Consider the following 13,438-nt stretch of genomic DNA (forward strand, 5'->3'; position numbering starts at 1 on the left):
GACCGCATGAACTCTTTTATACGTCTGGCCTTCTTTTTTTTTCTTTTTGGTCTTTTAATTCTTAGAAAGGCAGCGAGCGGCGAGAAAGCAGCGGGCGCCAACGCCAGCTGTTTTGCGTTGCTTCCGAACTCTTGACGCCTGGCCAACCAACCTCATTTCATTTCTTTTTTTCCCTTCCCCTTCCAAATATTTTGCTTTGTCGTTATGGCCTCCCGCAGCACGTCCAAAAGTAAAAAAAAGTCATTTAAACGCTAAAAAACCTGGAAAAAAATAATGGCAAACGACTAAAGTTGCGCTCCATTTGATATTAATTGACTTTAAATGAACTTTTATACCATTAAAACTTTGCTAATAATGTTTAACATGAATAAATCAAGAGTATTTTCCGCTACATAATGCTAAAAATATTCCCCAGAAGTCAAAACATACATATCACATATATATACAAAAGAGTCATACTTTACATAGTACATATACATCAATATACAAAGAAATTCCTACATACATACACATAGAATAATGCATACATATACATAAACATGCACACAATACATATTACTTCTAGTATATTTTTACCAATACTATGCACACATAACATATATATTGTATTGTACATATTGTACACAAAAATGTAAACAAAAGTTGAATCCATAACCAAAAAAATAAATAGTGGTTATCATTCTAAATGGAGATTTTCTGATCGCGTCCCCTGATTCAAACCCCAACGAGTATGAAAAAGTAGCCTTTGTTTTCCTTTGATAATTGACTTTTTATTTTTATTCTACTTAGTAATGGACAAAAGATATGTTTCAAAATATATATATATATATACTATTTTTTAATGAATATTGTCAACTCAGGACTAAATAATGACAAATATTCCGATTTTATCATGACAATATTGAGCTACATGATTGGATAATACTAATAATAATGTTTTTACTCTAATTTGTGCCATTTTTAAAGGGCGAGACTTTTCCGAGGGGCCCCCCAAAAATAATATCCGGATGTACTTTACACTCCAACTTCTGTTATCTTTACAAATTTGCCCCCCCTCAAAAAAATGGTGTCCGTTCCGAGCAGTTTCCATTTTTTGACAAAGCGTCGTGATTAGTTACGACGGGTTTCCTCCGAGCGGGGGCCCCCGAGAACCCCCATCAAAAAAAGCTTTTCTCCCAGCTATTGTCAGGGCTTTTTTTGTGTGCGGGACCCCCGCCGCCCATTGTGGGGCCCCCGAAAGAATGGCCGTCGTTTGATGGTGCTCGGGACGCTTTCAAGGTCTCCCCTCAAAAACACGGGGGTACAATGGCTGGCGGGGGAAGGGGGGCGTTTCTTCTTCTTGGATTTTTGTCTTTTCCTCGAAAACGCCGCGTTTTCTGGGTGAAACGTCGTCGGCTCAAGTTGAAAGGCAGACAGACGCTCTCTCCTTAGACTCCGCCCCCTTCTTGTGTTACAGTGTCGCATCTGGCAAAGTCCTTTTCCAGAAAAATATCCGGATAAAAGTATTCACAGAATTTAGATTCATTCATTTTTCTAGGATGTTTTAGGGGGGGTGCCGGAGCCTATAGCAGCTGAATATAAGTGGGGAACTCCCGGAATTAAGTGCTAAATTAGCCTAGCATGCATGTTTTGTGGATGTGGGAGGTAACTGGAGTACCCAGAGAACACCCATGCAAAGTCCACACAAGGGGTTGAACTCTCGACCCCAGAACTGTGAGGCCGATATTTTGACCGCTTAACCACCGTTTGTAGATTTTTTATTTGTTTGTTATTTTTAGGTCAATTTGGTTTAGTGGTAAGTTTTTGTTATTTTCTAGGTAGGTCGAAACTTGAACTCTATTTTCATTTCATTTTTCGATTTGAAAATTTTCAAAATAAAAGAATTGAATTTGTAGAATGCCCCCCCCCCCAGAAAGATAAATAAATACTTAAAATGGCTGTAAATGACGACAATAGATGTCCAATTGATTTAATTTCTGACAATTCAAGTTAAAATGTAAACAATAATTGTATTCATTTATTTTATTTTTTAAAAATCCATTCAGATTAAACCTTCACCTCAGACAATTTCAATGCAGGACTTGGAAATTTCCAAAATAAGAGTTTTGGATTTGATCAGGACATTTGTTGAAAAGTCCCTCCTCCAAGTTAAAACGTAAACAATAATTGTATTCATTTTTTTTTAAATCTATTCAAAATAAACCCTCACCTCAGATGATTTCACTCCCAAACTTAAAAATCACCCAAATAAGAGCCATTTAGATTTGACCGTTAGATTAGTTCAATTCCGAATAAACCCCCACCTCAGAAGATTAGCATTTTGTAAAAAAAATGTCAAAAAGGCGCTAAAAGTCCAACGTTTGTTTGTTGTGATGGAAAATGCCTAAAATGCCTCAAATGGATGGAAAGCCAATCACAGGCGGCTAATTGCATTTAACGCCTGACGCGCAAGATTAGCGCCACAATTACGCATTGAATGCTCTCCGTGGGGGGGGACGGGGGACTCTTGTTGGGGGGGCCCCCAACAAGACTCCTTTGTTTCCCGGAAGTACCATCCTTCACAGACCTTTGACCCCCACCTTCGGGCTTTGGGATCATTAACTGTTGACCTGCCCCCCCCCCCCCCCCCCCCCCCCCCACCTTGGGACATTTGCAAGCCCCACCCCCCATTCCCCGCCCCCTGGGGATTAAGGAGCGACAGTCAAGTGGCTCAAGATGCTGTCTCCACTAGATTAGGAGTCACTCTGGTTTCTTCCGTCAATGGGGAAGGGTCGCGCTTCAAGGGGGGTCGGCGGCGGGGGGCCCAGGGGTCTTCCACGGACCATTGGAGCCATGTTTAAGCAGATTTTCTGGGGGGGTTTTCAAGAGTGGGGACATTTGCAAAGCACATGCTAAGTAGTCATGCTAATTGTGTTATGTTGAGAGGCCCCGCCCCCCCACTTCGCGTCTTCCAAATGGCTTTTAGCCCAACTTTAGTTTTCCAAAAGTTGTTGACGTAACTCACAAAAAGCTGAAACAAATAACAATAACAATTTTAATTATTTAGTCATTTTTAATAATATTTTTTAATCGTTTTACTCATGTATTTTATTGATGGAGAGCTTACGTTGCTAAGGGCAACAGACAACTTCTTAAATGTAAAAATAAACAACAAAACCACTTTAATTTGATATTACAACTTGTAATACTGTGAAATTAAGGACAAAAGTACTTTGATCTTGTCATTTTATATTATTTTTTTCATAATTAGATGACTAAAATGACTTGTGTCAAATTTTTAATCTTGTCTTTTTGCATCTATTTTCTATTGTTATTATTACTAAAGTCAGTTAGCCCGTCTGTCTTGCAGGTCTGTGATCAAGGGTTCAATCCCGGGGGGGTTCTTACCCTCCCATGTGGGGTTTGCATGTTGTCTTTAGGCTTGCGTGGGTCTTCTTTGGGTACTCTGTTTACCTCAAACATCCCTAAAACATGCATGCTAGGCTAATTGTACTGTGCTAAATTGTCCCTGTGATACGTTTTTTGTCTCTTTGTGCCCTACGATTGGCTAGCTAACTGTTGGTGGGATAGGCTCCGGCACCCCGCACAACTTTTGTCAAGGTAAATGTTCGGGTAATTGAATTTCTTCAATATCAATGTTTAAAATGTCTTCTGAGTGGATACAAACCTTACGTTGACAGAGTAAATTTTCCCCAAAACGTTAAAAAAAAAACGCTTTAATCTCGTTTTTTTTTACCATTTTTTCCCCCAGAATAGTACACGAAACCCCCACAAATACTCAGAAGGTACTTTTACGTTGACACAAACCGAAAAAAGTCAACAAAGCGAAACCAATTGACTTCCTGGTACAAAATAAGTCAGTCCACTCCTGGAAATGACTATGTTAATGTGAATAGTTTGAGTCCGGCACCCCCGCAAACCAAAATGTGGCCGTTCTGACTCACGCGCGCAGCTGTGCCGTGGACGCCGGCCCTCCCCGGCCCACTCCGCCGTGCCAAAACGCATCAAAATTATGCCGCGCGCGTGTCACGGTGCTCGTAAAAAACACTGTGGAGCCTTTCACTGTCCTCGGACAGCTGAAGCGCGGCGACCGCTCATCGGTGAGGCGGTTTGTCGGAAATGGTTCATCTGTCCCCGTTTGTCAATTCCGACTTGTGTCCAATTCAGCTGCGAAACGTTTTATTCATTGGCCGTGAAATGTTTTCGATTGTGGCACGGCAACTGCGTTAGCATTTGTTGTTGACATGTGGCTAACGTCGGTTAGCGTTGCGCTTAGGGCCGAGGGTTCGATCCCAGGTGGGTCCTGGCTTTGTGTTCTGTGTGGGTTTTCTCCAGGTACTCCGCTTTCCTCCCAAAAACATGCCTGCTAGGATAAATGTAGGATAAATTGTCCCTATCTATGATTGGTTGTTTGTCTCCTCGTGCTTTGCGATTGGCTGATTAGGAGTGTCCCCCACTGAGTGCCCATAGTCAGCTGGGATAGGCTCCAGGACCCCACTTTTGTTCAAAAAACAACACCATATATAGTAAGGCTTTTATATAAAAAATAACCATGTATGTAAACATGGTACTATGACGTTTTTTTGCGATAAAAGCCTTACTATACTATTATATATATAAAAAACGACATAGTATAGTAAAGCTTTTTATCGCCAAAAACGACATAGTATAGTAAGGCTTTTTTCTTCAAAAAACGACATAGTATAGTAAGGCTTTTTTCTTCAAAAAACGACATAGTATAGTAAGGCTTTTTTCTTCAAAAAACGACATAGTATAGTAAGGCTTTTTATCGCAAAAAAACGACATAGTATAGTAAGGCTTTTTATCGCAAAAAACGACATAGTATAGTAAGGCTTTTTTCCTTAAAAAATGACATAGTATAGTAAGGCTTTTTATCGCAAAAAAACGACATAGTATAGTAAGGCTTTTTATCGCAAAAAAACGACATAGTATAGTAAGGCTTTTTTCTTCAGAAAACGACATAGTATAGTAAGGCTTTTTTCTTCAAAAAACGACATAGTATAGTAAGGCTTTTTTCTTCAAAAAACGACATAGTATAGTAAGGCTTTTTATCGCAAAAAAACGACATAGTATAGTAAGGCTTTTTTCTTCAAAAAATGACATAGTATAGTAAGGCTTTTTATCGCAAAAAAACGACATAGTATAGTAAGGCTTTTTATCGCAAAAAAACGACATAGTATAGTAAGGCTTTTTTCTTCAGAAAACGACATAGTATAGTAAGGCTTTTTTCTTCAAAAAACGACATAGTATAGTAAGGCTTTTTTCTTCAAAAAACGACATAGTATAGTAAGGCTTTTTATCGCAAAAAAATGACATAGTATAGTAAGGCTTTTTATCACCAAAAACGACATAGTATAGTAAGGCTTTTTTCTTCAAAAAACGACATAGTATAGTAAGGCTTTTTTCTTCAAAAAACGACATAGTATAGTAAGGCTTTTTATCGCAAAAAAACGACATAGTATAGTAAGGCTTTTTTCTTCAAAAAATGACATAGTATAGTAAGGCTTTTTATCGCAAAAAAACGACATAGTATAGTAAGGCTTTTTATCGCAAAAAAACGACATAGTATAGTAAGGCTTTTTTCTTCAGAAAACGACATAGTATAGTAAGGCTTTTTTCTTCAAAAAACGACATAGTATAGTAAGGCTTTTTTCTTCAAAAAACGACATAGTATAGTAAGGCTTTTTATCGCAAAAAAACGACATAGTATAGTAAGGCTTTTTTTCGCAAAAACACGACATAGTATAGTAAGGCTTTTTATCGCAAAAAAACGACATAGTATAGTAAGGCTTTTTTGCGCAAAAAAACGACATAGTATAGTAAGGCTTTTTTCTTCAAAAAACGACATAGTATAGTAAGGCTTTTTATCGCAAAAAAACGACATAGTATAGTAAGGCTTTTTATCACCAAAAACGACATAGTATAGTAAGGCTTTTTTCTTCAAAAAACGACATAGTATAGTAAGGCTTTTTTCTTCAGAAAACGACATAGTATAGTAAGGCTTTTTTCTTCAAAAAACGACATAGTATAGTAAGGCTTTTTTCTTCAAAAAACGACATAGTATAGTAAGGCTTTTTATCGCAAAAAAAACGACATAGTATAGTAAGGCTTTTTATCACCAAAAACGACATAGTATAGTAAGGCTTTTTTGCGCAAAAAAACGACATAGTATAGTAAGGCTTTTTTATCACAAAAAACGACATAGTATAGTAAGGCTTTTTTGCGCAAAAAAACGACATAGTATAGTAAGGCTTTTTTCTTCAAAAAACGACATAGTATAGTAAGGCTTTATATCGCAAAAAAACGACATAGTATAGTAAGGCTTTTTTCTTCAAAAAACGACATAGTATAGTAAGGCTTTTTTCTTCAGAAAACGACATAGTATAGTAAGGCTTTTTTCTTCAAAAAACGACATAGTATAGTAAGGCTTTTTATCGCAAAAAAACGACATAGTATAGTAAGGCTTTTTTCTTCAAAAAATGACATAGTATAGTAAGGCTTTTTTCTTCAAAAACCGACATAGTATAGTAAGGCTTTTTTCTTCAGAAAACGACATAGTATAGTAAGGCTTTTTTTTTCAAAAAACGACATAGTATAGTAAGGCTTTTTTCTTCAAAAAACGACATAGTATAGTAAGGCTTTTTATCGCAAAAAAACGACATAGTATAGTAAGGCTTTTTATCACCAAAAACGACATAGTATAGTAAGGCTTTTTTCTTCAAAAAACGACATAGTATAGTAAGGCTTTTTTCTTCAAAAAACGACATAGTATAGTAAGGCTTTTTTCTTCAAAAAACGACATAGTATAGTAAGGCTTTTTTCTTCAAAAAACGACATAGTATAGTAAGGCTTTTTATCGCAAAAAAACGACATAGTATAGTAAGGCTTTTTATCACCAAAAACGACATAGTATAGTAAGGCTTTTTTCTTCAAAAAACGACATAGTATAGTAAGGCTTTTTTCTTCAAAAAACGACATAGTATAGTAAGGCTTTTTTCTTCAAAAAACGACATAGTATAGTAAGGCTTTTTATCGCAAAAAAACGACATAGTATAGTAAGGCTTTTTTCGCAAAAAAACGACATAGTATAGTAAGGCTTTTTATCGCAAAAAAACGACATAGTATAGTAAGGCTTTTTATCACCAAAAACGACATAGTATAGTAAGGCTTTTTTCTTCAAAAAACGACATAGTATAGTAAGGCTTTTTCTTCAGAAAACGACATAGTATAGTAAGGCTTTTTTCTTCAAAAAACGACATAGTATAGTAAGGCTTTTTTCTTCAAAAAACGACATAGTATAGTAAGGCTTTTTATCGCAAAAAAACGACATAGTATAGTAAGGCTTTTTATCACCAAAAACGACATAGTATAGTAAGGCTTTTTTGCGCAAAAAAACGACATAGTATAGTAAGGCTTTTTTATCACAAAAAACGACATAGTATAGTTAGGCTTTTTTGCGCAAAAAAACGACATAGTATAGTAAGGCTTTTTTCTTCAAAAAACGACATAGTATAGTAAGGCTTTTTTCTTCAGAAAACGACAGTATAGTAAGGCTTTTTTCTTCAAAAAACGACATAGTATAGTAAGGCTTTTTTCTTCAAAAAACGACATAGTATAGTAAGGCTTTTTATCGCAAAAAAACGACATAGTATAGTAAGGCTTTTTATCGCAAAAAAACGACATAGTATAGTAAGGCTTTTTTTCGCAAAAAAACGACATAGTATAGTAAGGCTTTTTTCTTCAAAAAACGACATAGTATAGTAAGGCTTTTTTCTTCAGAAAACGACATAGTATAGTAAGGCTTTTTTTTTCAAAAAACGACATAGTATAGTAAGGCTTTTTTCTTCAAAAAACGACATAGTATAGTAAGGCTTTTTATCGCAAAAAAACGACATAGTATAGTAAGGCTTTTTTCTTCAAAAAATGACATAGTATAGTAAGGCTTTTTATCGCAAAAAAACGACATAGTATAGTAAGGCTTTTTATCGCAAAAAACGACATAGTATAGTAAGGCTTTTTTCTTCAGAAAACGACATAGTATAGTAAGGCTTTTTTCTTCAAAAAACGACATAGTATAGTAAGGCTTTTTTCTTCAAAAAACGACATAGTATAGTAAGGCTTTTTATCGCAAAAAAATGACATAGTATAGTAAGGCTTTTTATCACCAAAAACGACATAGTATAGTAAGGCTTTTTTCTTCAGAAAACGACATAGTATAGTAAGGCTTTTTTCTTCAAAAAACGACATAGTATAGTAAGGCTTTTTTCTTCAGAAAACGACATAGTATAGTAAGGCTTTTTTTTTCAAAAAACGACATAGTATAGTAAGGCTTTTTTCTTCAAAAAACGACATAGTATAGTAAGGCTTTTTATCGCAAAAAAAAACGACATAGTATAGTAAGGCTTTTTATCACCAAAAACGACATAGTATAGTAAGGCTTTTTTGCGCAAAAAAACGACATAGTATAGTAAGGCTTTTTTATCACAAAAAACGACATAGTATAGTAAGGCTTTATATCGCAAAAAAACGACATAGTATAGTAAGGCTTTTTTCTTCAAAAAACGACATAGTATAGTAAGGCTTTTTTCTTCAGAAAACGACATAGTATAGTAAGGCTTTTTTCTTCAAAAAACGACATAGTATAGTAAGGCTTTTTATCGCAAAAAAACGACATAGTATAGTAAGGCTTTTTATCACCAAAAACGACATAGTATAGTAAGGCTTTTTTCTTCAAAAAACGACATAGTATAGTAAGGCTTTTTTCTTCAAAAAACGACATAGTATAGTAAGGCTTTTTATCGCAAAAAAAAACGACATAGTATAGTAAGGCTTTTTATCACCAAAAACGACATAGTATAGTAAGGCTTTTTTGCGCAAAAAAACGACATAGTATAGTAAGGCTTTTTTATCACAAAAAACGACATAGTATAGTAAGGCTTTATATCGCAAAAAAACGACATAGTATAGTAAGGCTTTTTTCTTCAAAAAACGACATAGTATAGTAAGGCTTTTTTCTTCAGAAAACGACATAGTATAGTAAGGCTTTTTTCTTCAAAAAACGACATAGTATAGTAAGGCTTTTTATCGCAAAAAAACGACATAGTATAGTAAGGCTTTTTTTCGCAAAAAAACGACATAGTATAGTAAGGCTTTTTTCTTCAAAAAACGACATAGTATAGTAAGGCTTTTTCGCAAAATTCGATATAGTATAGTAAGGCTTTTTTAAATAAGTCCAGTCATCGTAAAAAAAATACACACACACACACGCAAAAAAAAACAGTTTTGAATTAGGTCAAGGCGAGCGTTAAGATAATGGCCTACCGGAGAACTTTGCACATAACATGTGACAAACATACTTTGGACACGCTAACAACACACACACTCACACAAGACATAACGTCTGTTATACGACAGGACACTTAGAGCACGAAACTTTTCACGCGAACTTTGGAGCGTTACAAAATGCGTACAGATTTATAACGTCCATTTTTGGGTAATTACCTTAAGACGTTTTAGGGGTGCTACATTTAAAACGTATGTGCGTAAACAAGACACATTTTTTTTTCTAAAAGTGCTGGTGAAAAAAGAACATTTCCCAAAATTTCATAACAGACAAAACCACAACGGAGCCTCGGGTAGAACCAAAAATAATTTATAAAACAACCAAATGTACATTCAAAAAAAGAGAAAAAATACACAGGCACAAAAACGTTGCACAGTATTTTTATCCACCAAGGCGGCGAAGGCGGCGGGCGGGCGGCTTCCGGGGGTGCCGGGGCAGAGGTAGGTTTTTCAAACTAGTCCCTGCCGTCTTTGCTCCCACGAGCAAATTTTTAGGGAAGACGCGATTGGCTCTCCAAGAACAGGGAAAACAAAAAACATCCCGTTTTTTTAAGACACGCCATTTTGACAACGGTAAATGTCGGGGGCGGCGGGAAAACCACAAACGGTGGAAACTTTGGCAAAATTTACAATGGGGGAACATAGTAACATAGTGGCCAATTGGCTTTGGGATAATTTGTTAAAAGTTAGGCCTGAAAATGATGTAGGAATAAACTCAAACCTCAGACACATTCACTGAGAGAGTTGGGTTACATTTAGTGGACAGTGGACACCCAAGATGGCAGAGGAGGAAGGGGGCAGGGTCTTTAAAAAGTGGGCGATGGCTTGTAAAGTGTTCCAAAATGTTAAGCAGAATTAGACTAAAAATATTTAAAATGAATTTTAGCAAAGGGTTGTGTAAAAAAAGTTATTCGGGTTGGCAAGCAAGGATACACTTTAATTTTAAAAGATATAAAGCAATAGATTGTTTAGAAAAATAAAATTTAAGGGAATAGACAATAAAAAAAGTTAGCGATGTTAGCATTAGCCATGTTAGCTTTTAAGGGAAAAACAGGTAAAAACGTGGGTAAGAAATTTGGACGTGGGTGTCCAATGTCCACTTGCACAAGTTTTCTATAAAACCGAACACAATTTTGGAGCGCAGTCGGTGGCTAGCTCGCTAGCTAGCAACCAACTTCCCAAGACACCTCATTGGCTAAACTGTCGACACCCTTGACTTACACAATGACTCAAGTCGGGCCGATCGTACAAAAAAAGTCCTTAAAAGTAAAAAAATAAAATTAAAAAAAAAGCATCCGGACCAAATGAGCAAAAAAAACGGTTCCGGGAATCCAAAAACGTGATGGCGAGCTAATCGCTAACTCGATTAGCATCATTGTCCACAACTTTCGCCATTTTTTCTGTGCGCACTTGGGCGTGTCCTCCTGGAAGAAAAATGTTTGTAGAAAAAAGGGGGTGGGGCTAAACGAAAAGCGGGGAAAAAAGGGCTAACCATGTCTCTTTCTTCTTCTTCCCTTTTAGCATCGTTTGGCGCGTTGGAGGCGGGCCTTGAGCTCCTCTTGCTTGGCGCGGAGCTTTTCTCGGCGTGCCGTCAGGCGGCGGGCGTGGCCTTCCAAACCGTGGATGCAGTCCCTGGCTTTCTTGAGGATGACCACCTTGGACGCCTTGTCGTTGCGAGATAGCTCGGGGATGTTGTCGCGCAGACGCAGGAAGCAGTTCTTCAGCTCGTTGCGCCGCTGGCGTTCCATCACGTTGTGCGTCCGCCGCCGCTCTTCTTCGTCTTCCGTCTCGGTGGGGTGCCGCGACGACGAGGGGTGGCGGGTGGTTGGCGCCGGGCGGCGGTGGGATGACGATGTTGATGGCGGTGGCGGCGGGGAGGCCGGTCGTGGCGCCGCGTAGTTGTGTTGGAGTTGGATTTCGAAGCGGTGGCGACGGAGGGCTCGGCGTGCTTCTTCTTCGTCGTCATCGTCGTCGTCGTCATCATCATCGTCGGGGTCGTCGGGCACGTCGCTGGGGCGTTGGCGACGACGCCGGCGGGCGGGGCTTGGGGGGCAGTGTCCTACTGTCACAACATCGATTTCTTCGTCTGTGGGGAGAAAAAGGAGCAATGTTTTATTTGTTTGAACTTTTGTGAGTACTAAAAATAAAATGGATGCTTGGAATAATTTGTTTCACTCAACTACAGAATTAAACGGATTTTAATAACTTTTTGTAAAAAAAAACGAAGGCTTTTTGTAACCAACGACAGTTCTAGTAAGGCTTTTATCGCAAAAAAACGACATAGTATAGTAAGGCTTTTTTTGTATAAAAAAAATGACGATTTTAACGATTGATGTAATGTTTTTGACAAAGTGTTTACTAATGTAACAAATTCTATATTTAAAGTGTTTGTGATTAAAAATAAAAATGTACATTTAAGAATTTCTCAGATCATTAACTATTATTTAAGTCATGCAAATTATTTAAATTTAGTGTGGAAGAGCAGTCCATTAAAAGAAATCGGAATAAATCAGAAAAATCAATACTTTAGATTTTTTTCTCAATTCAATGTTCAATAAAGTCAGTTTGCAGCCTAATTTTATACTATACTTTATGGACATTAATGTTAGGGCATCTAACAAATAAAGTTTCGAAATAAAATTTCGAAAAAACTACACTTTCAATCGAAATGACTTAAAGATGCAGCATGGAGGGGGTGCGACCACCCCCCCCCCCCCCCGGTTAAGACCCGCAGTCGTTACACGCCTAGCGGATGTAACCCCACCCCCGCCTGCTTTAAACGACGCCCCTCCCCCCAGCAGTTTCAAACACAGGGCGGCGGCAGCCACTCACCGGAGTCGCTGGACGAGTAGGTGGACACGTCGCCCCCGGTGGAGCTGTAGTCGGAGGTGGCCTCGCCCGTCTCCCGGTTCTCCATCAGGTTCTGGCAGTCCAGCGTGGAGCCGGCCAGACCCTCAAAAATGCCCGTGTCCATGTCGGACAGCAGCGGGCTGGAGCCCAACACGGACGCCGCCGCCGTTAGCTTGTCCTCCGCCACTAGGCAGCGCCACAAGCCCTCGTCCTCTTCGTCGGGGGGTCCGCGAGGGCGTCCCCCACCACCGCCGCCGCCACCACCCTCGTGGATGAAGGCGCAGTTCCAGTCGAGGCGCATGTCGCCGTCCTCCAGCAACATGTCGGAGACGTAGCTCAATTGGTCGCCCTTGGATAGCGGCTTGCCGGCACCCTCCTTGGCGGGCGGCGACTGAGGCGGCGTGGGCAGCGACTGCAGTTCGGTCATCAGGCTCTGGTAAAACTCGTCGTCAAAGAGAAGTGGCTCGGTGCAAACCCAGTTGCAGGACTGGCTGCCGAAGCTTTGCAACATCTTTGCGCTGCGGGAGGGAGACAAAAGACGTAAAAGTTAGCATGGCACTCCAAAAAAAAGTCGTCTCCAGCGCCGCCTGCCTTTTATCCGTGTTTACATCAGGGCTCCACCCACACTCCTTTCAAGACTACTATCCCCCCTTTAAAAAAGAGCCCACGCCCTTTTTTCACACCGCGTCACGGCAACAGCTGGATTACATGCACCCCCCCCCCCCCCCTCACCGATACCTGAATATAAACAATTTTTAAATGACAACAAAAGTCGAAAGTGTAGCTACGTACTAGGCTGATGTTGCGTTCAGGACCCTCCTAAAAAAAACAGTGAAGGAAGCTAGCCGGCGTTTGTCCGCAGGGCGTGGAGGTCATGTCACAATCACATGCCGCGTGGATGCGTACAACAAAGCCACACTGTGTCCATGTATTTTACACGCGGGTCCGAGGGGCTTCACGCCCTTGTGTGTGGCGTGGGAAAAAAATCCACGTACGAGATTTTTTAAAAATTCCGAATTTCGACACAAATATTAAAAACACCCGTGCCTATGTCTTCTCGGAGGATGTGATTTTGGAGTGTTTAAACAGCTGGAGAGGAAAAAATGTGCCGGTTTCTTAATGAGGTTTCGCCGCAGTGAGAGTTGAAGAACGCCCTGCCCAGAACAGCGTAAAATGGGAGCCACGTGTGCGGTTTCGGGCAAGTTGAGCAGCATTTGAACGCAAC

The 13,438-nt window shown here is 39.1% G+C and overlaps 1 protein-coding gene and 1 long non-coding RNA gene across 5 annotated transcripts in view; one reads left to right on the top strand and one right to left on the bottom strand.

Annotated features, from left to right (window-relative positions):
• The window catches only part of LOC144203464 (uncharacterized), a 25,093-nt gene extending 13,508 nt beyond the window's left edge, over nt 1-11,585 (top strand). The window contains exon 3 of the long non-coding RNA XR_013327694.1: nt 10,885-11,585. This is a non-coding gene — a long non-coding RNA (uncharacterized LOC144203464). The remainder of the gene's footprint in view (nt 1-10,884) is intronic.
• Nucleotides 9,658-13,438, bottom strand: part of mych (myelocytomatosis oncogene homolog) — a 17,905-nt gene continuing 14,124 nt past the window's right edge. For all 4 annotated transcript variants that reach the window (XM_077726920.1, XM_077726921.1, XM_077726922.1 and 1 more), the window contains 2 exons: nt 12,196-12,731; nt 9,658-11,449 (listed from right to left, as the gene is read on the bottom strand). In XM_077726920.1, coding sequence (XP_077583046.1) covers nt 10,881-11,449; nt 12,196-12,724 — 1,098 coding nt within the window. In that variant the 5' untranslated portion in view covers nt 12,725-12,731 and the 3' untranslated portion in view covers nt 9,658-10,880. The remainder of the gene's footprint in view (nt 11,450-12,195; nt 12,732-13,438) is intronic.

Source organism: Stigmatopora nigra, chromosome 10 (assembly GCF_051989575.1).
Source record: "Stigmatopora nigra isolate UIUO_SnigA chromosome 10, RoL_Snig_1.1, whole genome shotgun sequence".
NCBI lineage: Eukaryota > Metazoa > Chordata > Actinopteri > Syngnathiformes > Syngnathidae > Stigmatopora > Stigmatopora nigra.